General features: G+C 35.5%; 1 protein-coding gene across 7 annotated transcripts in view; it reads right to left on the reverse strand.

Moving 5' to 3' along the window:
- The window catches only part of LOC116727526 (myosin phosphatase Rho interacting protein), a 62,571-nt gene extending 35,467 nt beyond the window's left edge, over positions 1-27,104 (reverse strand). For 3 of the 7 annotated variants that reach the window (XR_004340816.1, XM_032575012.1, XM_032575013.1), the window contains exons 1-3: positions 26,284-27,104; positions 21,569-21,646; positions 18,695-18,760 (exon numbers count right to left, since the gene is read on the reverse strand). Coding sequence is in view for 6 of the 7 variants with exons in the window: in XM_032575012.1 (XP_032430903.1) it covers positions 18,695-18,760; positions 21,569-21,646; positions 26,284-26,403 (264 nt within the window). In the remaining variant the exon portion in view is untranslated. The remainder of the gene's footprint in view (positions 1-18,694; positions 18,761-21,568; positions 21,647-26,283) is intronic. The other 4 variants (XM_032575015.1, XM_032575017.1, XM_032575014.1 and 1 more) reach the window with 2 other exon arrangements.
- Between the last annotated feature and the right edge of the window lie 514 nt (positions 27,105-27,618).

The raw sequence follows: 27,618 nt of genomic DNA on the forward strand, positions 1-27,618 counted from the left end.
AAGCATGTCATTTAAGTAGGTATGACCTACTCTTAATCTACTAATTATTATTTCTTCTCTTCTGTTTCGTTCATTAATGCTTCGAATTCAAACTGACTTTTGTACTTCATATAATCTTCTTCCTTTCTTATCTTCATTCCACATTTTTTACCATTTCTTGATTTCTTTACTTTTAATTAGGATACACCTGTTTCGCTTCTCCCATTAAACACAAAGCAAGTCTCGCAATCAGTAGCAGTCACATGGAAATTCTATCTTACAAAAACTCCCCGTCCAACTTGAAGAAACACATCGAGGTAACTTCTTATGAAATGGTTATAATCCTCCTGTTTCAGTAACTATAGCTTGGTCACTAGGCACTACTGTATTGTGAAATCTTGACCATAAATGAACTTTGTTTGGCATTGTTTCAGTTCCACACGTGGTGTATTTAGCTTAGGCCTAATGTTGACTGTAGCAGGCTACCTAGACTCCTCTGTTCGAGGGGGGACAGAAGCCATAGCGATAGCAATTTAGACTAAATTTAACGAATATAGGAAAGGCATGCAAGTTCAAAACCAGGTTTACAGATGCCAATAAGCTGCATTTTCCTCCCAATTCTTTTTTTCTTTTGCATAATGACCAGTTGTGTGCACCACCTACTGACTGTAGCATTGACTGATTCACTGATTTGTGAAGTAGAGTAATCGTAACAGATCTTTTTCTTCATGTTGGCCGCATTTTCTGTACTATTTATTTTTCTCATTTTCAGCACTGACCTTACTTGAAGGGAAAACTTAAGGCTTACAAAAACTTTGTATTTTCTGTCCTGGAGGGTTTACTAAGAAGCTGGTTCAGTTGTAAAGCAGGTTAAGTTAACCTTGTGCTATAGGTAAAGCACCTAATTTTCTTAACTAAATGATGCCTGCAGGTATATCTATTAGCAGGTTTAATTTTGCCTGCACTTGGTTGGGTACATTATTTTAAGTGTATTTGACAAGTTTACCAAAATATAAAAAATGTCATTCAAACTGCATTTGCTTTGTTTTACTTTTTACTTGTACTTTTCATTACATTACTTGAGTACATCCATTTTTACAGTAATTTCCATACTTAAGTACAAGAAGTTTCAAATACTTTAAGACTTTTACTCAAGTAACATTTCAGTCAGTGACTTCGACTTTTACCAAAGTCATATTTTGGAGAGGTACTTGTACTTTTACTTGACTCTGAGATTTCAGTACTTTATACAACACTGGCCTCACCCTTACATGGTGTCAAGTTATAATCTGTAATGATACAGCGAGGAATAAAAAAAATCACGATTACTGTCATACATACATGCAAATATTTCTAAATTAGAACCACAAACACTTTGATTTTTATTGCAAAAAAATAATAAAAAATTGCAAAATCCTGGAGAATAGAAAAGATGTTCAATTTTATTTAATTTTAAGAATTTATTATTTAATTTTATTATTTTAACAGCTTGTTAATGGGTTTTAGAAATAAATTCCTGAACAACCGGCCCTTTAAGAACATTCAAGATCTTGCTTTGTACCAAAATGAAATGAATTAGTAAACACACAGAGATTTTTTGTTAAACCTCATTTTAGTTTCAACCAGACCCGTCAGGATAACAAATTTAATTTTGTCCCAGGAATTATTGCGATTGTTGTTTTGAAACCATCTTCAAGTAATATAATGGAAATAATAATGCAAGAACACATTCTCAAAGATAAACTTTAAATTCTAATGAACATTTCACACTGGAACTGGAAGACATTTTAAATATCTAAAATAAATAAACAAAACAACAAACAACAAAGAAAATGAAGAATGAAGTCTCTGTAAATACAGAATGGGCTAGTTAAGTCCAAAACACCAGAGTGAAGACTTTTATCATCCTGTTTTTGGTAGCAAGAAAAAAACGATAAATCATGCAAATGGAAATTAAAAACATATATTATAAATATGGATCTCTAAATTATAGGGCTGCACCAACAAATCTGCCCTAATTTTCTTAATTTTGGAATATTTACCAATCTTGTCCACCTGCTCAAAGGTTTAAAATCAGCCACTGTCCCCTGAATTTAGGGGGATTGACTTTTCAGACAAGAAGAAATAAATCTGAAGTGAGGTAGAAGAGTCTCTAATCTTCTCAAAGCTCAGTAGTGATAGTTTAAAGTGCATTCAGTGAACTTTAAGGACAATTAAATCTGATCACATCAAGGTAGCTGAAGCAGATACATGACCTACATGCTGGGATGTCATTAAGGACGAGTGAAACCTCTGAACAAAAGCTGGAAAGCAGCAGTCCATTGACCCAGTTATAAACTTTCACTGCACAACATAAAAAAATGAATGTAGCATCGTCTGGGTCGGCAATGGAAATAAGCCAGTGGCAAAGCTGAAGGTCTCCAGCAAACTGGCAATAAAAGCTTTCTTAGTAGCAAGAGCATATTAGAAGCTAGTTAGCGATAGCCACAACAACCTCAGGTCTCAGAATGGAATGAAGATGTCTGCGTGTGACTCAAACTTTCCTGACATAAAGGAGAAAAACAAACTAAATAGAATACATTTTGTAGTAATAGGACTATTTAAAGACCTATGGTTGTCATAACTTACATTGTTTTCTAATGAATTTAAGACATTAAGGCATACATTTTAGATACATTAATATCAGAGTTCACTTCCACCAGATTAGTCCCTTTAATCCAACTTCTGTTCATTTGCCTAGAAAGTCCGTTTTGCTTGTGGGGGTGGGAACCCGTAATCGATCAAAAAAAGCGAACTCTGGTCCGCCTAAAAACTTCAGTTTGATTAACATGAACTCTGGTGTGAACACCATGCGCACCAGAGACCGCTCCAAAAGCAGGAAGTGGACTACAGCGCAGGGCATTCTGGGTAGATACCACCAAAACAAACATGTTAGAAGACCAAAGAGAGAATCGTTCTTGATCTTTAGCCAAAGACAAAAGAGAAATTCTAAAATCTGACGCTACTCCATTTTTGTGTAGTGAGGAAGGAAGAAGTGCTTTGTGTGGTTATGTGCAGCGCCCCCACAGGCGAGGAGGGGAACAGGTTTTTCAGCTAGTTTGGATCATTTGACACAGTTTAGTGGAGAAGTGAACCACGTCAGCTGAAAATGTAACAAATGTCGCAATTTTGGTCTCCAATTGAACCAAACCTACCGGACTATCAGGAGGGAGAACACCTTTAGACTTTTTAAGGATGTGTGGACACGCTGTAAAAACTAACCATGACAATAAAATCTCTTCTAGCTGCTTTTGACATGAAGGTCAAAGGTCAAGGACACACCTAGCTTCACATGATGACAAATAAATTCAACAATAGATTAACCGGGGAAAGCCTTGACCCGAATCACACCAGGTATGAACCAGTGTCCGCTGGGTAATGACACAGAGAGGCTAAGAGTCTTTAGGTGAAAAACAGAAAGAGTGTGAGTGTGTGGGTGTGTGTGTGTGTGTGTGTGTGTGTTGGGGTGGGGGGTTGACTGTGACTTTGGACTGCACAGCCATCTGTCTGTGTAAACATATCTACATGTTGGTTTGTCCTTGAGTTGCAGTCAAAAAGAGTTCAATATCTCAGAATAAAAAAAACTTTGTAGTTTTTGATGATTTTTGCTGAAAATTTGCAATATAGTCTAAATAATGCGTTAGCGCGCTAAAAGGTCTGGGATCTGTTGACTTCATAAAAATTTCCACGACCAATGAATCACAAAAAATGGAGGAAATGATCTGATAAAACTAATGTCAACTGGGAGTTACTCAACATTTTTGATGAAAAATTTCCATATACTCTGAATTATTTCTGTGGATGAAGCCTAAAAAAATGGGAGAGACTTTAGAAAGACTGTAGAATAGTAATTTCAGAGTAAAACAACTACTTATGGAAGCCCATTGCTGCGAAAATCCCAACAGGAAGTCTTAACTCTGAATTTAAAAAACATAATTTCAAAATTTAATGTCATAATAACAAGAAGGAAATAATAATTTCAAAGATAATAATAATATTGACATTTAAAGTCATAAATATGAAGTACTAAGTTAGAATTTTGACTTTCAAAGTCATAATTTTGAGAAATAGTCAATTTTGAGACCTTCTAATTACTTTGAATCTCATAATTATGACTTAGGAAGTCAAAATTATAACCATCTCAAAATTATGACTGAATCATAATTATGACCTTCAAAGTCATAATTAAGGGCAAATCTCATAGTTATAACTTAGAAAGCTGAAATTATGACTTTGAATCTCATAATTATGAACTTTAAAGTAAAAATTATGACTTTCAATTTCATATTTATGACTTTAAATCTCATAATTATGACTCTAAAACCTGAAATTATAACTTCTCTGTTGGGCTTTTGTTTTTTGGCAGAAATGGGCTTCCATAACAAAATCATTGAAAGTGAAAAATCTTGATTTTCCCCGTTTTAAATACTCTGGTCCAACAGATTAAATTATGACTAAGATCCTGTTAGCTGCTACTTCTTAGTTTCATCAAACATTTCTCCATTAATAAATCAATCAAACTGCAGGCCAGATGTTATAAATCACCACAGTTTTCATTAGTAAACAGCTGCCTGTTTAGAAGACAGTAATTATTGAGCTCTTTGTGCCCTTGGCTTCTTTCATTCTTCCACAGCTTAGAAAAACATTTCCCTCATGACACAGAGGCAGAGGTATTTGCTTACTCTGGCAGACCGCTGATAGTCTACTCTCAGTGTTGGTTGCAAGTTCTTTTCACTTCCCGCAAACATTTATAGGTTTGAGAAAGTTTCACAACATAAAACAACAAAGACAATACAGAACACCTGTTTTGTTGTTTGCTTTAAAGCAGCAGGAGCCACTTTGTCTGCAAACCTGCATGGTGACAAATTTTAAAGCCATTACTTCACACCTGTAAACCTGTAGGAACAGAGACCCAGAGCCGTTCGACTGATCGTTAAAAAACGCCACAGCCAAAAGGAAATCTGATTAACTGGCATGGTTTTATTCTGACTCATGAACGCTGTCTAGGATCCAGCCTCTTCGGGGTCCATCCTCTGCTCACTACCAATAACAGTAATTATGCAATAAATCTTTCCATGGCAACTGCGGATAACAGAGGCAAACACTTTGTTTTTTGCCAACAAACAGCGAGCTCAGGTGCCAGATGGAGAGTTTTTCCCCCCAGGTTCACAGCGAACTCGACAGATGAAGAGGAACCATCGTCTTCAACATGACGAAGGCTTTAAGTGTCTAACAAACAGGGCGCCTCCTAGTGGCCGGCAAGGTACTGCATGTGTAACAGGGTTTTTATTTTAACAATATTATAAATGTGAAGTCTGTTTGAATTTATTTTGGTTCAGTAAAGAAGTTGTTTCTCCAGATATTTATTGGTGAATTAAGTTATATTACGCTGCTCTTGATGCTGCTCAGCTGGTGGTTACTATAGCAACCAGTCACCGACAGCTCCGCCCTTTTTTTCTGTTGCCGTTGGTAACTGTGGATCAGCTCTGCGTTTTGTTTACAAGTAATATGTTTACACATATTTTAGACAAATTTAATCATATGCAATGTTTAAGGAGTGATTTTGTGATGTTTTGTACGTCTTAACCATTATTAATGTTATGTTTAATTTTAAAACTGCTCATTGGGAGCCGTTGCTCTGTAGTTTAAGGTTTTTTATTTTATGTATAGATGCAGAAGCAGATGGACTGCTGTTAACCTCCAACTTGGTTTCCTCTTTTGCTAGAATAAATAAATACAACCTGAATGTTTCTGTTGTGAAGTCAACCTACTGGACCTGAAATTTCAATAAATCGCTGAGTTGGCAACAGTGAGGTGACTATTGTTAACATGCAGAAATGATCTGCTTTTAAAGATCAGCAATCGACCAGAAAACTGCAATCGGTGCATCCATACTAATAATGGTAAAATGAACTCCCTTCTCACCATTTAAAGCAATAAACTGGTGTCTAAATGACGCGCTTCACATTCACTCAATTACATTTGCTTGAGTAGCATTTTGGAAAAAATGTACTTTTAGGAATATTTTTACTTCGCTGTGCTTTCTATTTTTACTTGAGTAATTTTATTATGAAGTATTTTTAACTCTTAAGTAAAATTTCTATATCTTCTACCCACTGAACGAAAAACAAACATGTTTTAACCAAAAACTCACCAGACTCAGACCTGCAATTTTTGCTAAAGTTTCATTGAAAGAAACTGATTTCTCTTGTCTGATTTTGTTACTGATATGAATTATTGCCACTTTGGTCCTTAAAATACCAAAATCTCCACTTAACTTTACATTTTGATCTGATGATGTAATTTTTAAATGATTGATAATTTGATCAGTTACTCAGTACTTGAGTAGACATTTTACCAAATACCTTTTTCACTCTTGAGTGATTTATTTTAATTTTTACTTGAGTAAAAACATGTTCAGTAGTGCTACTCTTGCTTGAGTGAGATTTTTGGCTACTCTGCATAAAACCGGCTGAGAGATATGTGAGGTGACATCACTAAATTTCCTCCAGGCGTTTTCAGATTGGCTTCCATTCAGGACTCAAAATCGCTAACTAAACGGCTAAATGGATATTTAAGAAAATAAGCCAGCATCAAAATGCCACACGTTACATGGATGTAGCAGCTACTTCAGAGAGAACTGTGGGTGGTTTTCTCCTGGAGAGCGGCGAGGGAATGTGGGTGGTTTAACGCTGCAGCCAGCGAACGCAGAGGAGGAGGGAGAGCTGGATGATGAAGGCATCCAGTTTAAACCGACAGTCAGAGACAAATCATTAGAGAAACGGCGCTCTAATTCAGCAACAGTGATGATGTAATATTAGTAATTATCCTGGCGAGGCAGACGGGGTGTGAGAAATCTGTTGGTCTCCGTCTGAAGTGGTAACAGGGTGGAAACAGGTGCTGCTGTCTCTGCCGTTTAGACGGCTTCTTTCCCACAGGAGTTACTGTTTCGCCCTCTACTCCCTCATTCGTTCATTTGCTCACTTCCTTTCTGTCGAATGCAAACATCCTGATCAAATTCTGTTCAGCTAATGAGTGCAAATCGTGTGAAATCCTTCTGCTTTTTTCTTTTTTTACTTCCGCTCCTCCTGGATGAATGAATCCTCTGTTATGTTCATCCACTCACTGTAATGCAAAACCTTTCAGTGGATGATCAGTGTAGCATAGCAAGTTTTATTTTTATTCATCTTGGGGACAAAAGCAGTGTGAACTTAAAGGGGCAGTTAACTTCAGTTGTCATAAAATGCTGTATATATTAAATATGACTTAAATTAAATTTGACTTTATAATTTAACGCCTTGAAATTGGGCCTGTCTCTTTTAATCTCCTGCTCTGTCTGAAGCTCCGCCTCCAGGAAGTCGTCCCAACATGGCTCCTTTATTAACCCTTTAACGTTTTAACCAGGATTGCTCTGAGCAGCAGCTCCTATAATGAGCTCAGAAGCTGCTTGCTAACTGCTGCTGGCTAGTCTGAAGGAGCTGAGTGAGGGAGGGGAAGCGGCTGGAAGGCGGGGCTAGGTCCACCCAGACTTTTTGTAGCTGAATGGTTGCCATGGAGATTAAAGGATTTCTCAATCATGAATGAAAGAATCAAAGCAACACTCCAGGGAAAAACATTATAATATGATGGGAAGCTACAAAAACAACTAGATTTTAGATGATACTGTCCCTTTAAAGAGGCTGAATTAGTTTTCCTCCTAGCTTTTTACATTTTTGAGTTTATGTTAGAATTATTAAGTTTTGTTATCTTTCTTACATTAGTAGTTTTATGTTACTAGTTGTTTTATATTTTAAGGTTTAGTGTTCTCACCCCAGAGAGGAGGAACTTGTTAAATTGTGTGTAAGACATAACTAACCTTTCCTTGACCTCAAGCATGTTTTCACAGGTGTTTCTTTAGGAGGACTTCCTGAGATACTCCTTAGTTGCCTCTAATTGTCTGTGTGTAGAATTTAGTTTCTGCTTCCCTTCCTTGTTATCAGGGTAGCCCTCCCTTTTTGTTAAGATCACTCTCCCACTTTCCATTCACTCCCTTTCCCTGCTAATAAAAAGTTCTGCAGCAGAATGGCAGAACGCAAGGAGATCGGCTTGAAGGAGCTGATCCTCTGTGCTTCTCAATTCTTGCAAGAATTTGGTGGAAAACTAAGTGACGTTGTCTGTGGTTCTTTTTATATAGCTTGAGAAAATACCTATCAGTTTATTTTCTTCTATTTGTTCCAAAGGGGTAATAAAAATAAAAACAAACCTTTAAGATATACAGGGCATGAAAGTTACATAACATTGGAGGGAACTGTTAGTTAAAACATTAGCAATAAAATCAACTTCATGTTCTCTTTGGAGCCATTCAATGTGTTTTTCAAGACTTCAACATAAACGGCAACATAGGAAATAGCAGGAAAGCCTCTTTACATAAAGAAAAATATTCCACAAATTTTCCACATATTTAGCTCCATACAGGCTGAACAAAAGCATCCCCCACAGTATGACGCCGCCTCCTCCCTGCTTCACAGTGGAGATGGTGCATTCACAGAAATGTGTAGTGGTAGTTTACCATGCAAATTTGAAATTCATAAAGTTTAAAACCTTCTTTCTTTCTACTGGAATAACTAAAGTTCAAACAGATTACAGCAAAGCAGCACAGAGGATTTGTTCACAAGCTTAAAACCATCAGAAAATATTTGCACAAAGGGAAATTGTCAGAGTTTGTTGAAGTTAATCCTCAAAGGAAGAAAGAGCTGCCTGCACCAGGTAGCTACAATACTTTGTTGTTCGCTTAATGGCAACATTATTTAACTGAAGGTTATTCCTATTCTTGGAGTATATTCAAAGCAGGTTAGGGTCGAAATGTTTTCTTACAAAAGTGACACTCCTAAACAAAATAAATGAGTGAATAAATTAAGAAAACCAGCAAGACTTAAGCTTTTGGAACAACTTTGCTCTTCATTTATGCAAGAATTGGAAAAGTTCAGGCAGTGGATACAGATTTAAAAACAATGTTAGGGTGCAGCCTGTCACAAAAGACAGTTTAAGATCTTAAAAGGGAAAATATAAGGTGCTTCTAATTTGATTTAATTTATTTGTAAAAACAATCATTTTACTAAAATGCAGACTTGAGCATGCCAAATTAACGCAAGAGTGAGCCATATGCTGCTCTTGTTGCCAAAAAGAAAAAAAATGGAGAAAAATATGATCCACCTCAGAAAATAAGGATACGGTTTGTTATTTTTTTTATCTGGCAAACCTGCAAAATATGTTTTATGTTTTAAGTCTACAATAATTTATTGTTCAACTGCCTAGAGAAAAGTGACTGCTAAAGGTAAAAATGAAATTATGATAGAAAACAGAAATACTAAAGAGTCTGTTCTTTCAGCTCGACGTTTCTGGCCATCATGCCAAAACGTTTGACCAGCTGCAACGTAAACAACGTACCAGGATTTAGATGTACTATTAAAAAAACAACAACGTCCTTTTTGTGAACTCTGGCAGCCGTTTGGTCAAAGACCCGGTAAGAAGATTAAAGCATGTTTGACTGAAAGCCTTCTTGACTCGTGTTTAAATTTTGGCGATCAAGATGAGATTCGTAATCTGCTGGGATTTCGGCTCCAGGACAGCAGCACCACGGCTCTGATATTCAGGAGGTTATTTAGGATTATTTAGAAGTTTTAGACGAAGAACGTCTCCTCCTCTTCTGACCCTGCATGTACAGAAAACTGGTTTTAATTTGCAGAACAAATATTAGCAATGGGTGGTCTCACTGTATGGAAAAGGAGTGCCTCAAGATTGTTGATTTTGAAATTCAAACGCTAAACAAACAGACCTTTCTCTTCAAAGATCCAGGTTCAAATAGTCTCAATACTTTTATTTTTGTCTAAATTGTTGAAGATTTACATCATGATTTTAAAAATGGCCTTTAAAACATTTCCTGTAACCCTTTGACCAAACCAACAGGAGATAAAACTGTAAAAATGCAACCTATTCTACACAGGACTGCAACTAATGATTAATCAAGTAATGGATTGTTCTAAAGATTAATTGGATAAAAAATGTTACATTCTGCAGATTTTTCATTTAGCTACTCAAGACTTATTTATACAATATTAGAAATACATTAAAACATGCAAATAAGCAAAAAAATCTATTCACTTTTTTGAGAACAAAAAAATGTCTGAAATGTCGTAGCAGCATTCCTTTAGTGAATGCTCAAAGGATCCATCTGCAGCTAACTTGGTTTTTATGTCTGCTAATCTGCTGACTCATAACTGGACAGTACAAGTTGCTTAATAGGAGTTTTTTCTTGCAGAATTTGAACCAGGTGAAGCTAAAAATTTAATGCAAAATGTTTACATTTCTTTAACAGTTTGGGGTTAATTGTTGCTTTAAGTGTGTTGGTTTTTGAGCAAATTGATATTTTTAAACTATTAATCGATTATTAAATTAGTTGACAATTATTTCAACAATCTGTTAATCGCGATTAAGTTGATTAATCGTTTCAGCTGTAATTCTAAATTATCCAGACTTCCAGCTCATGTTGGAGCTTTCTGTCTGTCTTCCTTTCTGTCTTTCTTTCTTTGGCTTTGTATTTAATCCTGCAGGCAGAAACCAGGTCCACAAATAGTGAATTTCATCTGGATAATCCTGGACATATCAGTCTGGATTATCACCCCGCCTAGAATAAAAACTCGTGCAGCGAGACGGGATGTTTAAACCTCGTCCTCAGAGGTGTTGGAGCTTAAAGTCTTTCTGCATAAAGGCTGAAACCACTGAACTCAGCAGGACTTTGATGCCATTTGCAAGATTTATGACAGATATGATGAACCTGTTTACAAACACCAACTACGTTCCTCTCTACTGAGAGGAAAAACACAGAGAAAACAAACAGTTGAAATTACAGCAAATGATGCAAATTGGAAAGTAGTAGAAGAAGAAAGTGTGGAGAAGTGGTCAGTTTGTCTTCCAGCAGCTTCAGGCTACAGCAGCTTTTAAAAACAAATATAATAACAAATGCAAGTTTGAACAATTTCTCAGCTTTTTGATTGGATAATTGCAGTAAATTTCCACTTTTAAAGAATAGGTGATATTTTCTTAGTTATTAGGTTGAGAACTTTGTCAGAAATCAGCTTTATAAGGCACAATTGTATGCAAAACAAAAAATCTTGGCTGATAAAAAGATGTCATAGTATACAGATATTAAGAATGTATAAATAAACTTCAGAGGAAATAAAATGAAGCATTTTTAAAGCATTTTTCACAAAAGTCAACTACCAAGAAATGGAAATGTATCCATCCATTTGTCTGCAAAAATGTTGTACTTTAAAATAAAGAACCTGTAACATTTTTTAAAAATTGAGTGATTGGTTCGAATATCAGAATTATAAGGCAAAATTTTGTCCAAAAGCAAAAATGCTGACATTGAATTCAACATGTTACAGTTTGCAGATTTTAGGAATAAATAAATAAACTTTAGAGCAAACAAAATAAAAAACATTTTCCACAAAAAACATCCTATAGGAGAAAATGTATACATCTATTTGATTGCAAAATTAATTCTATAGAATATTTTTTAAAAATTTTAAATGTTTACTTTTTATCATTTTAAATCAGGAATCGGCTTAATAAGGCAAAATTTTTAGCCCCAACAAAAATCTAAACGTCAATTTCAAGAGGTCACACTGTACAGACATTATGTATGTAAATAAACATAACAGGGAATAAAATAAACCATTTTTCAACAAATAACATCCCATAGAAAAAAATTATCTCTCCATTGGTCTGCAAAAATAAAAAGTTTTATTTTAAGACCTAAAAACAGATTTAAAATGATCGTTCTTTAAACAAATTTTGTAAATATTTATAAACATTATAAGCAGTCATTTTTCAAAAGGCTATGTAACATTTGCAACTATTAAGAAGTTTTATTTATTTGGACAGAGAACAAAATGTTTCTTTCACTTCTAAAGGTTTCAGATCCCTGCAGTAGTTTGATGCTTTGAAAATTTTAAAAACTTTTACAAATAACGAACCTTTTTTGTGACCCCATAAAGGTTGCAGCCATTTCTCTGCTGTTTTATTGCCGTTTGCCTGCAGCCTGATGCTTTAAATGAAACCGTGTGTCAGCGATTAGAACGAGTGGTCCGGTCCGGTCCGGTCAGTCAGGCCCCGTTTGGCTTTATGGACCAGGGAGGGTTTAGGGAAAATAAATTACACAGCAGCGATGGCCGCTCCGTCCAACACAAATGATTTATCGGCCGGACAGATCCGGAATGGAAAGCAGAGATAAAAGGGTCGGAAACAGAAGAGCATCAGAAAAATTCAGTATTATTTTTCTTCATTTAGAGACGCAGCATCTCTGTGTTTCACTGCATGAGACCATAGGAAGAGTTTCCAGACTAAAAAGCTTTAATCATGATCAGTTTAGGTTCTTATTGTTTATTATTAGACAGTTTGGGGAGCAGGACTTTTGTAGTTGACGTTTTGGTGAGTCAGGCTAAATTTTCCGTTGTTTACTTAGAAAACATCTCCAGAGACGTTTTCTACTCATCCATTCAAGCGGAGAGGCCACCACTTTCTTTTGTTTTTCTGCACAGCAATAAATTGTTTATTGTTCATCATTTGAACTTAACAAAAGACAAAATTTTAAGACTCGTTTGTGGAACTCAGACAAATTATTTTTTTTTGGTCCCCAACTGCAGTTACCAAATGAAATAAAATTTGCTTAATAAACTTTATATTTTTAATCAGGGTAAATTTATTGACATAATGGAAAATGTTGAAAAAGTATTCCTCTTTTTACAACCAAGATTTAATAGCAAGTAGAACTGTGTTTAATCAGAGACTTTTACTGAAACTGACTTTGCTGCACTCAAATCAGCTTTAAGCATCTTAATTTTAAGGCTTTTTAAGACCAGTGTAATAAAATTTATGACTGTGTCACTGTGTGTACTCACAAATGTACAAAAGAAAATAGAATTAGTGCTAGGCCTGTCACGATAGCAAATTTTGCTGAGCGATTAATTGTCTCAAAAAATTATTGCGATAAACGATAATATTGTTTGAAGACCTTTTTACACTGATGTAATGGAAATGACGTAATAATGCATGCGATTAGTGCCAAGCTTTGCAGCAACAGAAATCAGTCAGTGGTAAAGATGAACGTCGTCCAGAAAACTGCCAATAAAAGCTAGCTAGTCATTAGCATATTAGCAGCTAGTTAGCGGTAGCTTCAACAAGTTAATGTCACAGATTGGAATGATGTCTGAGCGTCTGACAGAAAAGTTAACTACATAGAATATACAACTTTAAATTTAGTCTTACAACAAAAATGAAGACCTTTGATTACATTTTTAAATAACTTCAAGACATTTTAAGCCTTTAATTTTAGAAACACGGATTTAAGACTTTTTAAGGATGCGCAGACACCCTGTCAACTTGGTTAACTGCTAGCTAGCATTACAAATGACAAATTTTGTTCTTATAACTAAGAATAAATTTCTTCAACCAAACTGAAAATAATTTGAAAACCAGATGCCTTTTAATACAACAAATGTGCAACATCCCTTTCTTTTTACAAAAAAATAAATAAAAAAATAAGAAAACTTTATTTGCTTGATTTTAGTTTTATTTTTACTTCACAATTTTGAAGGGTTTGAACACCCCTGCATTAAAGTATGTAACATTTATGAAAAATACGTAGTTTTTAAATATTTGATGAAACTGTCACCATGTTGTGTTTATGTAACGAGACAGACAATCTGTAAAAAAAAAAAAAAAAAAACAAAGAAAAAAAGCTCTTCTGAGGAGGAGATTGACTTTCAGAGACTATATATCTGTACATGGTGACAGTTTAATAAATATATACAAAACATTCTTTTTAAAAGTTACGTACTGCAGCTTTTTCCAGAACAAACTTTCAGCCAATGGGAAACAGGAAGTGAAGAGAAGTTTATGTATGCATCCGTCCACATTTTATCTCAGAGTGTAAGCAGATTGTAGAAGTAAATTCTGATTTTGACATTCATATGAGCATAAAAACGTACAAATGTTAAACTATGTCCACCTCTGACTCCGGTAAGAACCCGGTCCAATCTGAGCCACAGAGCTGCAGTATCTGACTAGCATAACAAACGCATCCAAACAATGAGCAGGAGATAAGGAACTTTATCTCTGCCACATCCGGGATAGCACGGCCACTGAAACAGGAGCAAAAACTGAAAAGCACAGATAATATGGCATCAGAAACGGGTCGAAGTTCTAAGAACAAAACCGGGCTGACATTTTTCCAAGGGAGTTTTTACTGCGCAGATTCTCCTGTAATGGCAAACTGGTGTCTGAACTGGAATGTGAACACACTGGGTCAGCAGGTGGAAAGCTTGGAGGAGCAGCTCTAACCCAGGAGTGTCCAACGTGCGGCCCGGGGGCCATGTGTGGCCCTTGGACTGTTGTTTTGTGGCCACCAAATGCAGTTCAAAAATGAAACAAATTTGTTTCAATGGAGAATGTTAAGAAAGACAAAGTATTGATAATAATCAAACCCAGGACTATCCACAGACGTTTTACTGCTGCACTCAAATCAGCTTTTACTTAATTTATTAAACTTGGATAAATACAGCAAACATTTTGAAAGAAAGTGACCTAAATCCCTTCTTATAACTGGGAATAAATATGTTCAATCGAGTCCAAAACAATTGGAAAACTAGAGGATTTTCTTTTAATATAGCTAATGTGCAAAATCATTTTATGTTGATGAAAATAATAATTAATAAAAATAGCTAAAAATTGGATGACTGCTCAGTATTTGAGCAGACTTTTTACCAAATACTTTTTCACTCTTAATTTCTTGGATGGCTACTTTTTACTTTTACTTGAGTAAAAACATGTTGAAGTAGTTTTACTCTTACTTGAGTATAATTTTTGGGTACAGAGGGAGTATTTACACATGTTCCAGCATGTCAAAGGGTCTTAGAAGTCACAGGGCAAACAGGCTGAGGCTGTATATGCTCCTGTCAGGGAGATTCAGCGGGAAGCCAGCAGGATTGCGTGTCTCAAGTGAAAAGAATGTGGGAAACCGAAGGAAGTTTGTCTGTTCTTGGACAGTGCTGTGGGAGTAGAGGTCTGATATTTAAATTCCAGTAAACACAGGAAATTAATTGACCTTAGATTAAATGAGAATGAGACGGCTGCAGCTGAAATGTCATGAGAACATTATGTCCTCTGTGAATCAGGAAGGTCTGCAGCTCTGTTGCAGGCCGTCAAGTGGAGTCAATGCAGTCTAAAGGCAATGCGATGGAGGAGAGCCTCAATAAGCCTCTTGGGTAGCGCAGCTCAATAGGTAGCCTGGTTTTATTTGGAAGGTATACTACTTCTTCTTCTTTGTTCTGAGCAGATTAAGTAAACAAAATGGAGTCTGTTTGCAGAAAAAGTCCCAAACAAGCTTTTCTTCAAATAAAAGGAAATGTAGAGTTAGAGCAGGGGTGTCCAAAGTGTATTTGTGGCCCCTGGGCTGATTGTGTTGTGGCCACCCAACTGCAAATTTGGCTCACAAGAACATATGATTTATCTTGGGATGCCCCGATATGAAAATATTGGATACTAATCCAATATTAATATTGCTCTTTTGGCAAATTTGGCAAAAAATAAAAAATAAAGACATACAGCAACAAGATGGAAATAAATATCGACTGTTAATATCGGCTACGTTTTATTTATCTGGCCGATATCGATATGTTAAAGATTGAATAATATCCCTCAACACCGATGTTGGTGCTGATGCATTGCCTGGATTAATTGACTTACTGCTTACTGTAACTGGCCTAATTGCAGATACTGACACATCAATGATGACTGAAATCCGATACAATGCAAAACACAAAATGTTGCCAAGTATTTTTCATCCAGTTTCTAGTGCAAATATCTTAGCCCACTGGAAATAAGACTAAACTAACTTACAAGTAACTTTTCAGCAAGAAATATGAGCTTGTTTAGAGTCAATAATTCCTTAATATTGATGAAAAGGTTCTAGTTCCATTGGCACATTTTTGTGTTTTGTAAGATTTTGTGTTTTTGAAGTTAACTGTGCAGCTTTATCGAGAATCTAACTTTGTTTATTTTCCAGAAACATGTTAATGTCTCAAGAATAGTGTCTAGAATTTGAACAGTTCTTCTCCTGTTATCTTATCCGTTATTATCCTGTTATTATCCATCTTATTAACCGTCTGCATGACGGTTAATAAGATATTTCCCTGTATAACAAACATATTTAATCATTTCTGACACCTGTTGCTGACATGGCCTCCTCTGACAGGACGTCTCTGAAACATATACACAATTTAGACTAAACTGTGACTGTATAATCCTGGGTTGCACGTTTGTTTTGATGCCACGTCTGATGTTTGTCTCAACAATGACGGTGGAGAGAACTTCTCACCAAATAAATGGAGTCCACAGGAAACCGTAGCCCACACATTTATGTTTTTCTCTCTGTGTTTTGTCTTGCATTGCTACAGTCAGGACAGAGACTGCTGGAGCTCTTCACAATCCGCCCCGCGTTACACATACCATGGTCAACTGCTGCCGAACAAAGAGACAAAGCCTGCTGCCTGGGCAACATGGACCCAACGTGTTTGTGTCTTTAGAGAGAAACTCAGGCTTAAACTGGCGAGGGATGCAAAGTGACTGCATAACATTTATATATCAATTCTCCATTTTTCTTCCTATTAAGGAGCTAGCTGGTTTTAGCATGAAGCAAGGCTCACTGTAGGTTGGAAACCCCAAATCATCAATTCTGACCTCCAGATTAGTTTATTTCAGTGAATTCCCCTCCAAGGATCTCCCACATCCTGTTACATAACACAGGTCAATCTGGGAATATTGGCAGAAAAAGCAACAGCCGAAAGGTTTGAATAGCGATTATTTTATTAATCGATTATTCTAACGATTAATTGGATTTTTAAAAAAATTGGCACATTTTGCAGATTTTTCTATTTTAAACATAAGAATTAGTTTAAGAAGATTTCTTCGTAATCATTATTTAATAATGTTGAAAACAATATGGCGCGTGCTAGCTATAAAGCAAAGACAAATCAGTTGTAGAGGCTGTAATTATAGGTTACAGGTTATCTAGGTATGTAGCATGCTTAAGGTTTTTCTTTTTTATCTGAAATGTAAAGTATATATACTTCTACAGATTTGGATCAATTACTGATTAAAATATGTTGTTCTGTCAGCAAATGACCTTTTTTAGAGTCTTTATATTCCAATTCATGATTCCTAAAATAGCTTAGGGCTGAAACACTTAATCAGATTAATCATGATTAATCGTGATTAATCAATTAATTTAGTAATCAATTGATTATCAACTGGAGACTAAAAAAGACCAATGGCTGAAAGAACACACTAAATTAGTTGATTATTATTTGAATAATCGATTAGCCACCATTAATCCAATTAATTGTTCAGCCCTAAACTAATTTAAGATTTAATCAATTGTTTATTTTGGCTCAAACTCTGTAAAAACAAATTCTTAACCACTGTTTGCTACAGCAGAAAGAAATAAGCTCTTCACATGTTGTTAAAAGAATTAAAGTATCACACAAATGATCAATTATTCACTAAAGGAATGCTTCGCTGCTGCATTTTAGGCAATACAATTTTTATTTTATGTGAAATTTTATTTACATCTTTTAATGTATTTTAAATATTGTATAAAAATGGATAGGTGGTTAAATAAAAAATGTGTGTCCGATTAACCGATTAATCTTCAGAATAATTGTTAGTTGAAATCTTAACGATAATTGATTCATTGTTTTATGAAGGTTAAGGCAGGTGTTTCTTTAACATAAACCAATTATTCTAAAGCACCTCATGTAAGAACCAAAGCTCTATTTTTAGTGCCACTTGATATTTCCTCCTCTCCGTTTCATGATCTATTCAGAAAGCAGATGAAAGGATGAAGACTGACACCTCCTTTTTTCCTCTCGTCATCAACCTTCGTCTCACAAAAACAACTTCATGCCTCCAAGATGATGAAAACACCAAGACCACTGCAGTAGTAATAGGATAATTTACAGGCTACTTCATTAATTTAAGGATAATACAAAAAACAAGCGAGTAATAAAAATAGAAACTGAGCTTTTATTTCAGCGGGAAACCATTTTATGCAGCTGCTTTAACCTGATTTTAAAGCCCGTTCCACGCTGAGGAAAAACAAGCTGAGCACCAGTTTAGGTCAATCAATACTCTGCAAAGCACAGAACTAACAGTTCCCATTGTAATGGAAACGTTACACATGAAACCCACAACCAGCACTTATTTTACAGGCTTCAAAATAGCACAGAATGTTCAAAGATAAGGAGCTTTTTTATATACAGAGAGGAACATTTTCTCTCCAAATAGGTAGTCACTGCAGGATTCTTGCACAATGTGTGTGCAGAGTGTGTTAACCACAGAACAAACAATCTGGCCAGCACATGACTGCTTCTAGTATGAACACCATGTGGTGTCACTTCATTCCTCCCGACGCTCTGCTAGTTAGCTTCCTGTTAAAGCCAGGAAGATATTGTTCTTTGTTTGCTTTGCTTGTTGTTGGGACGCCAAAGCATTCCTCCTGCAGACAGCCGAGGCCAGTCATGTTTTAAATATTAGCTCCAGCCAGTAAAACCAGACTGAAAAAAAAGTTTTCACTCACCATTTCGTCCAAAGCGTAGCGAAGCAACCCATGCTCGTAAAGGATGAAGAATCTTCTCTGCCATTTCTGTCAGGAAACAAATACAACTGTTTGAAGAAAGTTGTGTAACATGATTTAATTTCCCTCCGGGGTTAATAAAGTACTTTTTAAATTGAATTTAACAAGTTTAAGTTGTTTTTAAGCCTGGGACTGTTTTCCATTTGATATTTTGATCCTCAGCTTATAAATAATGATTAATTAATTATCTCCATCATTGAAGAGTTTGTTGGCACGTTTTCTAAACCTGGAGCGAAACAAGGCTTCCAATCAAGCTGAGCAACATTTCATCAACAAGCATCATCTGCTCCAGATCATCCAGTGTAACATTTATTTCCTTCCACTCAAACAAAGAACATCTCCAGTAATGTCTGTGGGTCAACCAGGTTCAGTGACGCACCAATCAGTTTTTCTCGACCGGCCGGCTCCGATTGGGCAAAAAAGTAATGACAAATCCGTTTTTTTTTCTTGTAAATGAAACCTACAAAAACTGAAAACTTCCACTTTTCCAATCTAAAGGAACCAATAAGGAAATTCTTTAATGTTCTTTGTGTTGAGTTTAGCAGAAATCAGAAAAGAAGTGAGAAATTTGCTGGTGAAAAACACTAAGAATTAGGACAACACTCTTCGGTGTAGACCCCTGTCAACGAGTGATATTATCCACTATCCACTTATACATAAAATAAAACATAAGATAAAGTCCTCATTTTTCAATTAATTTCTGGATTTTAAGTGTGTTTAATTATTTAGCGACTAGACCTGTCATGATAAACTTGGCTGGAGTTATTGCGATACACAATAATATTATTTGGAGACCATTTTCAATCAATATAATGATAATAGTGGGGATATTAGTACTTCACTGATTTGAGTTTTTGGGGAATCGCTGCAGCTGAAAATAAGTACGTCTTGTTTTTTATTCATGTTTTCATTCTTGGTATCTTCTGCTAATCTTATAATTATGTCATTTTTACAAAAATTATTTTATTTTATTATTTATCTACCTGAGATGTTGCGATTGCTGTGAAACACTTTGGTCAGCTGAGGTTGTTATAAATGCGCTATATCAATAAACTTTGACTAGACTTGAGAAAAAGAGAAAAACGTTAAATCAGATGGAAATTATTGAGCTCGTTTTACTTTTTCATGAGATTAATTTATTGCTTATGGCGGCAGGCCAATTGTTGAGCCATTTATACATTTCCACTTTCATTTTTAATTTTGTCAGTTTTGGTCCTCCATACCCAACACAGAAACACATACTCATACATAATAATAATTTAGATTGACTAAAGTAACCTAACAGTCGTGTCTTTGGAAGCAAGATTCGAACTCATGACCTTCTTTCTGCAAGGCAGCAGTGCTACTTGCTACAATGCTAAACACCAAATGTTATCATTTCAAGATCAGAGTCATCTAAAATATTCAAGCTCAGGATCACGATACGACCACAGACTAACAAGCTGCTATGCTGAAACACTCCTAAATATTAGTCACTGAATGCGTCAGCCATTTTACTCTGTTATTAGCCGACTGCTTACATCAGCACTACGTAGAAGCAGCCAATTACAGCCCAGCAGTAAGAACAGGACTGCAAGGAGAGGCAGAACGTATCAGGGATGATGTCAAAGTGGCAGCAGCAGACTGATGACAGGAGATCAAGGGGTGCTTTTCCCAAAACACACATGGAAACCATCAGCGTGGCTGTGGGAACTCGGTCCTCCCCCACATGCTGCCCTCCCCTCCCTCAGCTCGTTTTGGGATGAACCCGCAGCATAATCTGAGAGCTGATAAAGTTAAGCTCCCATTAACATGATGATAGGGAGGTGGAAATCCCAAAATTATGCAAAAATTCAACTCATTATTGCCTCACAACAAGGATTTCTGTGATAGAGTGCCAAACTCCCACAGGAACACTGTAAAACCACAAAATATTATAGATTATTTTTTGTCGAGTTTCCAATGCAAATATATTAGTACTCTTGTAATAATACAAAACTAACTTACAAGTAGCTTTTCATCAAGATATTGAGTCAATAATACCTTAATATTCATAAACAAGTACTAGTTCCACTGGAAGATTATTTCCCTTATCAGACATTTTTCACATGTTTTAAGATCATCAATATTAAGGAATTATTGACTTAAAACAGAAGTTACTTGTAAGTTACTTTGTCTTACTTCAAGTGAACTAAGATACTAACATTAGAAACTACACCAAAAATATTTGGTAGGATTTTGTGTTTTTGCAGTGTAGCTGCTGTTCATTTGGTAGATTCTGAAGATTCACTGCAAAAACACAAAATCTTACCAAGTATTTTTGGTCTGGTTTCTAATGCAAATACTTCAGCACACATAAAATAAGACAAAACTAACTTAGAAGTAACTTTTCACCACAATATAGGAGAATGTTTTAAGTATAAAAAAATAATAATAATATTGATAAAAAGTACTAGTTCCACTTATTTTTTATTTCACTAATTAGACATTTTTTCCATGTTTAACTGAAATAATCTGCCAGTGGAAGTAAAGAGTTTTCAATATTAAGGAATTACTGATTCAAAACTAACTCCCACATCTTGCCGAAAGGTAAGCTAGTTTTGTTTTATTTCAAGCAAACTGAGATATTTACAATAAAAACTAGACCAAAAATACTTGGTAAGATTTTGTGTTTTTGCAGTTTGTTAATGGGAACCAGTCACACTCCAGTAAACTGAACCACTGGCTGTAGGTACAACAAAGAACAGAAAAGGTGAAACAGTTTTTCATTTTCCTCATTTCACTGTGATTTGTTGAAACTCAGCTAACATGGATATGAAGTGAACCAGAAAAACTTACTCTAGATCGGTGTAAGGGGTTGTCAAAGTTTGTTCCCTCTGGTGCCAGTAGCAACCATCCTCCATAAATGGGTTTGGCCTGGTGGGATATGGAAGCAAAACCACAAAAAATTAAAAACAAGAGATTCTGAGTGATAAACTGGCAGTTTTTAGGCCTGTAACATCAACAAATTTTACTGGACGGTAATTACCCCAGAAATTATTGATAATATTGTTATTTTGAAACAATTTTTAACTAATATGATGGTAATGGCATATTGATGCAAGTATACGAACTCAAAGATAAAAAATCGTCAATTTCTAAAGGATATTTAACTGGAAAACATGTTAAATATCCAAAATAAAAAACACATCAACAATAATTAAAACCGTGTATACAAATATACAGTGTTAAGTGTTCCTTACAAAATTTACATTTTTGCATTTTTATTGCATTATCGACATATTATTTGAAAAACATCTGAATACAAAAGTATTATTGTTTGTTTGTAATCGTGAAAGACCTAAATGTTAGAAATGGTGAAAAGATTGAAAGCATGGGAAAGCTTTGGAGGCACTCTGACCCTGTTCCAGAACATTTTACCACACGTTTCATTTTCTAGCATTAGTCACTAAATGCCTGGAGTTGAGCTGGCTTCCCTCCAGAGCACCATGCTGCCTCACAAAGAAAAAAATAAGTAAAAAGAGCCAAACGCGTGATTTCTCCCTGTGATCATGTCGGTGGGCGGCCCGGCAGGCGGGTGGGCGGCTGGAGGAAACGAGAGGCGAAAAAAAAAAAAACTGCAGATCACAAGCTGGAGAGAAAAGCAGCAGAAATCTTTGGGAGAACTGACAGAAGCAAACACTGCAAAAACAAAACGTCTTACCAAGTGTTTTTGGTCTGGTTTCTAGTGCAAATATCTTGGTACACTTGAAATGAGACAAAAGTAACAGATAAGCAACTTTTTAGCAAGAAATATGAGCTAATTTTAAGTAAATAATCTTAATATTGATAAAAAATACTGGTTCCATTGGCAGATTTTTCTACTTAGCAGATGGGTAAGATGTAATGTTAAGATAAATAATCTGACAGTGGAACGAGAACTTTTTCATCAATATCAAGGAATTGACGACTTAAAACAAGTTCGGATATCTTGTTGAAAAGCTACTTTTAAGTTAGTTTTGCCTTATTTCTTCTACTGCACTACAAAACAGACCATAAATACTTTGTAAGATTTTTTTTTATTTTTTTTGCTGCAGGTCCTTGGATAGTTTCTGTAATTGTAGATTCACTGCAAAAACACAAAATTTTACTAAGTATTTTTGGTCTAGTTTCTAGTGCAAATATTTTAATACACTTAAAATAAGACAAAACTAACTTACAAGTAACTTTCAGAAAGATATAGGAGCTTGTTTTAAGTGAATAATTCCTTAATAGTGGTGAAATAGTTTTAGTTCCACTGGCGCCGTTACCTAGCAACCCCAGCCAAACTAGTCCGTAACCTAGCAACCAAATTCTAATTCCACTGGAAGATTATTTCAATTATGACAAAACATTTTTACCATGTTATAATTGAAATAATATGGACATGAAACTGGAACTTTTTCATTAATATTAAGGAATTAGTTACTTTAAACAAGCTCTTATATCCTGATGAAAAGTTGTTTGTCAGTTAGTTTATCATATTTCAGGAGTACTAAGAAACTAGACCTAAAATACTTGGTAGGATTTTGTGTTTTTGTAGTGAAACTGGGATCACAGCAGTAGTAGTCAGCACTTTTTGTGGAGCCAAAAAATAAAAAATAAAAAAATAAATCATGAACTAACTTCCTCATTGCTTTGTACACAGAAGAGCAATTAAAGTTTATGCTAAAATCATCCAGATACCTACAGAGTTTAACTATCCCCCCTTACGTAATCCAGTTGAGGTTTATAACATGGCATCTTCCAATTTGAGGTTGTGATTACAGCTTAGATTGTAAAAAGCCAAGTATAATCTGAAACAAAATTCTTTCACTTTCATTACAAACACATTCCTCTTCTGAACAATTGCAAACAAATTAGTCGTAATCTTAACTTTTGACAGCCAGGAATTTGACCCACAATGATAGAAAAAACCTCATGTTTCAATAATAAAGTCAACAAAATGGCAGAAATCTGAAATGAGCCCAGGAAAACATTTCTCCTCACATGACTTGACAGAACAGAGACAAAACTGAGATCAATGTAGGTCATTTGTTCCCCTTCAGCAGTTAAACGGAGCAACTTTAATCTGTTCTGGTCGAGATCAGAAATAAAACTAAAATAGGAGATTATACTAAAAATATGGTCAGAAAACTTAATCTTCAAAACTAGTGGCTAACTATGAAACAGTATCAGTAAGAAAATAAACAGAATTAATTAAATTAACAGGAATTTATGGTGTTTGTTGGATGTTTGTGAAACAAAAATCTATCTTTTCATTCACATTTAATAAAAACTAAAAACAATGAGAAGGTCTGTCAAGATAAATTTGGCGAGATGATAAATTATCCCAGAAATTGTGATAAACAATAATATTGTTGTTTTGAGGCCATTTTCAAGTAATATAACAGAAATAATGGAATAATAATGCAAGAAAATATTCTCAAAGATCAATAAACTTTAAATTCTAAAGAACATTTGACACTAGAAGTGGAAGACATTGTAAATATCCAAAATAAACAAACAGAAACAATAAATAAAATGAATTATTAAGTTTCTGTAAACTAAACTGTTTAAAAAATGGCCAGTTAAGACCAAAGCACCAGACTGAAAACTTTTATCATCCAGCTTTAGGTAAAAAAGACAAAAAAAGAGAAAAACAATAAATCATGCAAATAAAAATGATTGATCTTGTTTTAATCTATCATGCAATTAATTGACTTATTGCTTATTGTGGCAGAAATAACAATGACAAAATATTTTATAATGCAAAATATTTGCCAGTTGGCATAAAAGCCAAACACTGAATTGCAATTAACACTCGCCCTGTTTGGAGCTGATAGTCAGCGGTTAAATATTTTATTCATAAAAAGAAATGATACATATTCTGGTTATTGAGTTGAACAAAAAACTTTCTATCTTACGGAGATTTTTTTTCTTTTTTCCATCCAGGTTGGCCGAGCCAAACACCTGGAAACTGATGATGAGTCTTAGTTAGTCACCAATGTATCAACTTTATAAACATCTTGTCTAAACTGATGACTAAACATATCAGATGTTCAACATGCTCTGATGCGTTCTGAGCTTTTGTTTTAGTCAACTTTCTGCTCCAGTTACACAATAAAATGAACCTGAGTTTATCTCTGTGGAATCCCATCCTCATTGTTTATTTGGGTGTAGATAATAAACAATAAGGGGAAAGGATTACTATACATCACGCATAGGTATTTGGGATGAATCTGATCAATTTGGGGATCAATTTATCACCAATCATCCGCTGAGTAATACTTTAATCTAGTGAAAGTTTATAGAAAAAAGAAGTGGTCTAAGCAGGGAACCTTGTGGTACTCCATAGCCAACAATGGTACACAGAAAATTACTATCAGCAACATAAACAAACTGGAATCTGTCAGATAAATATGTGCAAATATAATACAATCATCTATTATGACCTGCATTCAAAGATTTTTTCCCCACTTTGAACAACTATTTTTTAGTGAAACCCCACCTACTCAGTTTCTACAGTTTGTTCTGTAAAAATTCAAGATTTTTCATAGATTATATCTAAAATATTCCCAAGAAAATGCTGCTGAAATACTTGGGCGTAATTCCAGTTGACACACTATTGGATGGCATTTGCAAAGCAGCCATTTATTTTCCTTAGTGCTATTTAGCTGCAACACCAAAAGCGGATATAAGGAAGACTGTAGATGCTAGCTTCTTTGTTTCCTTTGTCTGTATCAATGCATATTAAGGTATATTTGGTGCTTGAGTTACTAAAATAGTCAGTTAAAAACTTTTTTTGAGGCGGTCTCAAGTATTCGTGAATACCGGGGTCCACTGCATTCGCCACAGCAACATAAATAATAAATTGTGCCAGCTTAATCATTTACATTTATGTGTTAATTGCTAACTAGTGTTCCAGCTATCAATTTGATTAATGGAGGGGGGGGAGGGGGATTTATCACCAATCATCTGCTGAGTAATACTTCATTCAAGAGAACATTTATAGAAAAAAGAAGTAGTCTAAGCAAGAAACCTTGTGGTACTCCATAACCAACATTGGTGCACTTTGTCAGTGCATATTAAGGTAAATTTATATTTGAATTACTAAAAATAATCAGTTATGAGCAATTTTCTTTTTTATGGGTCTCAAGTATCCGCAAGTACCAGTGGTTCACTTTATTTCACTAAATCAACATAAATAAATTGCTAACTAGCATCTCAACTATCAGTTCTATAAATCCACTTTAAGATAAAATGACTTTTACTACAAATAATACAAATGTCAACTCTTTCAATACTTAACCAGAAATTCTTTCATTTGCTATTCAGAAAATGTTAGGAAATTTTACAGAAATGTTCCCTTGTTTGCTTATGCCTCAGGCCGGCTTTGTGTTGTATTCTGATTCAACCGCATATGAATGAAGGTCATTAAACACATTCCCTTAGGCTATTAACTAATTATCTCCAATTAGCTTCACCTTTGCACTTAGTAGTCTATGATAATCATAAAACATCATTAATATTAGATTAATTGACATAAATAATACCTGATTTAAGTCCTCATCGTTCAGCAGATGTGACTCTCTGGGTTTGAAGCAGTTTTGACATTTACTTTTGTTGAAAATGTTGGCTTGAAATTTCCGACAGACGTTTTCTTTCAGTGACATGATGGTCGGTAAAGAAGAAAGTTTTTAAGAGGAAAAAATTGAAAATAAAACAACCAGTCCCTGTTTGAGGATCCAGTCCTCCAAGGTAGGCAGGGAAATTCGGGTAAAAAATGACTCAACCGAAGAAGAATGCGTGAAGTCCATCAACAGGGGGTAACCGCGCGTGGGTTCACCTGTCCTGCGTGACGTGATGCGGGCAGTAACCGCTCCGTTAAGTCAAATCAGTCATCGTGCGCGCGGGGGTCGGGCTCGTGCAGCTAACGTCGAGCTGCTAACTTTTTCTCCCCCTCCTGGAAAAGTTGTACAATCAGCCGTTGGAGGAAACACGAAGTCAGTGCGGGTTTTTAGTCTCTCAAACGCGTCTCGCAGCGAAGTGACGACGCTTCACAGGTGACGCTCCGGGCCTCCAGCTCGCTGCAAAGGTCCCGTCAGCCTCCATCGGCCGTAACGGCTGCACCGAAGCGAAGGAGCGGGGGAAGCGGAGGGAGTCCACTTCTTCGGCCCTTTTTGGACGTTAAATGAGTGACATCGTCGTGAAACAATCTTCTCAATGCCTCTAATGTTTGTCTTCATAGCCAAACATCGCTAAAACAACTTCAAACACGCCATCCACGGAGCTGTCACGCAGCTGGATCCATTCCCGTGGTGTGGCTACTCTGCTCTGCTGCGCAATCTGCGGTCGATGTTTTCGCGAAAATCCTAGTTCTGGCCAAACGGAGAAGGGGGCGGGGCTAACAGGAGCGGAGCGTCGAGTGGCACTTAACCCAACCAATCACATGCCGGTCACGCTTCAACTATCCAATGAAAAGCATCCGCCTGTATGCACATCTTGTTTTCGTCATACGTGGGATTTAAAGAGCCAACGAGATGGAAAACTGATGTGATCAAAAGTATTTTAACGCAATTTTTGAATTATTTAACTTTGGTTATTTTGTTTGTATTTCCTCTAACGCATGTAAAGCACTTTGAATTTCCTTGTTGCTAAAAATATGCTAAACTTACCTTTAAAATTAATTAAATAATAATGATAATATAGCCATTAACATTACTATTATTATTACTGATTTTAAATTTAAAAATAATGATAATTTTTATTACTTGTATCATTTTTATATTTATCTAAACCTCTGGAATCTGCCCTTTTAGGATTTTTATTAAACCAGTTTGTTTCATTTGTTGATCAAATGTAAGGAAGAGAAAACGTTTTAAATATTC

Source organism: Xiphophorus hellerii, chromosome 10, assembly GCF_003331165.1.
Source record: "Xiphophorus hellerii strain 12219 chromosome 10, Xiphophorus_hellerii-4.1, whole genome shotgun sequence".
Taxonomy (NCBI): Eukaryota; Metazoa; Chordata; class Actinopteri; order Cyprinodontiformes; family Poeciliidae; genus Xiphophorus; species Xiphophorus hellerii.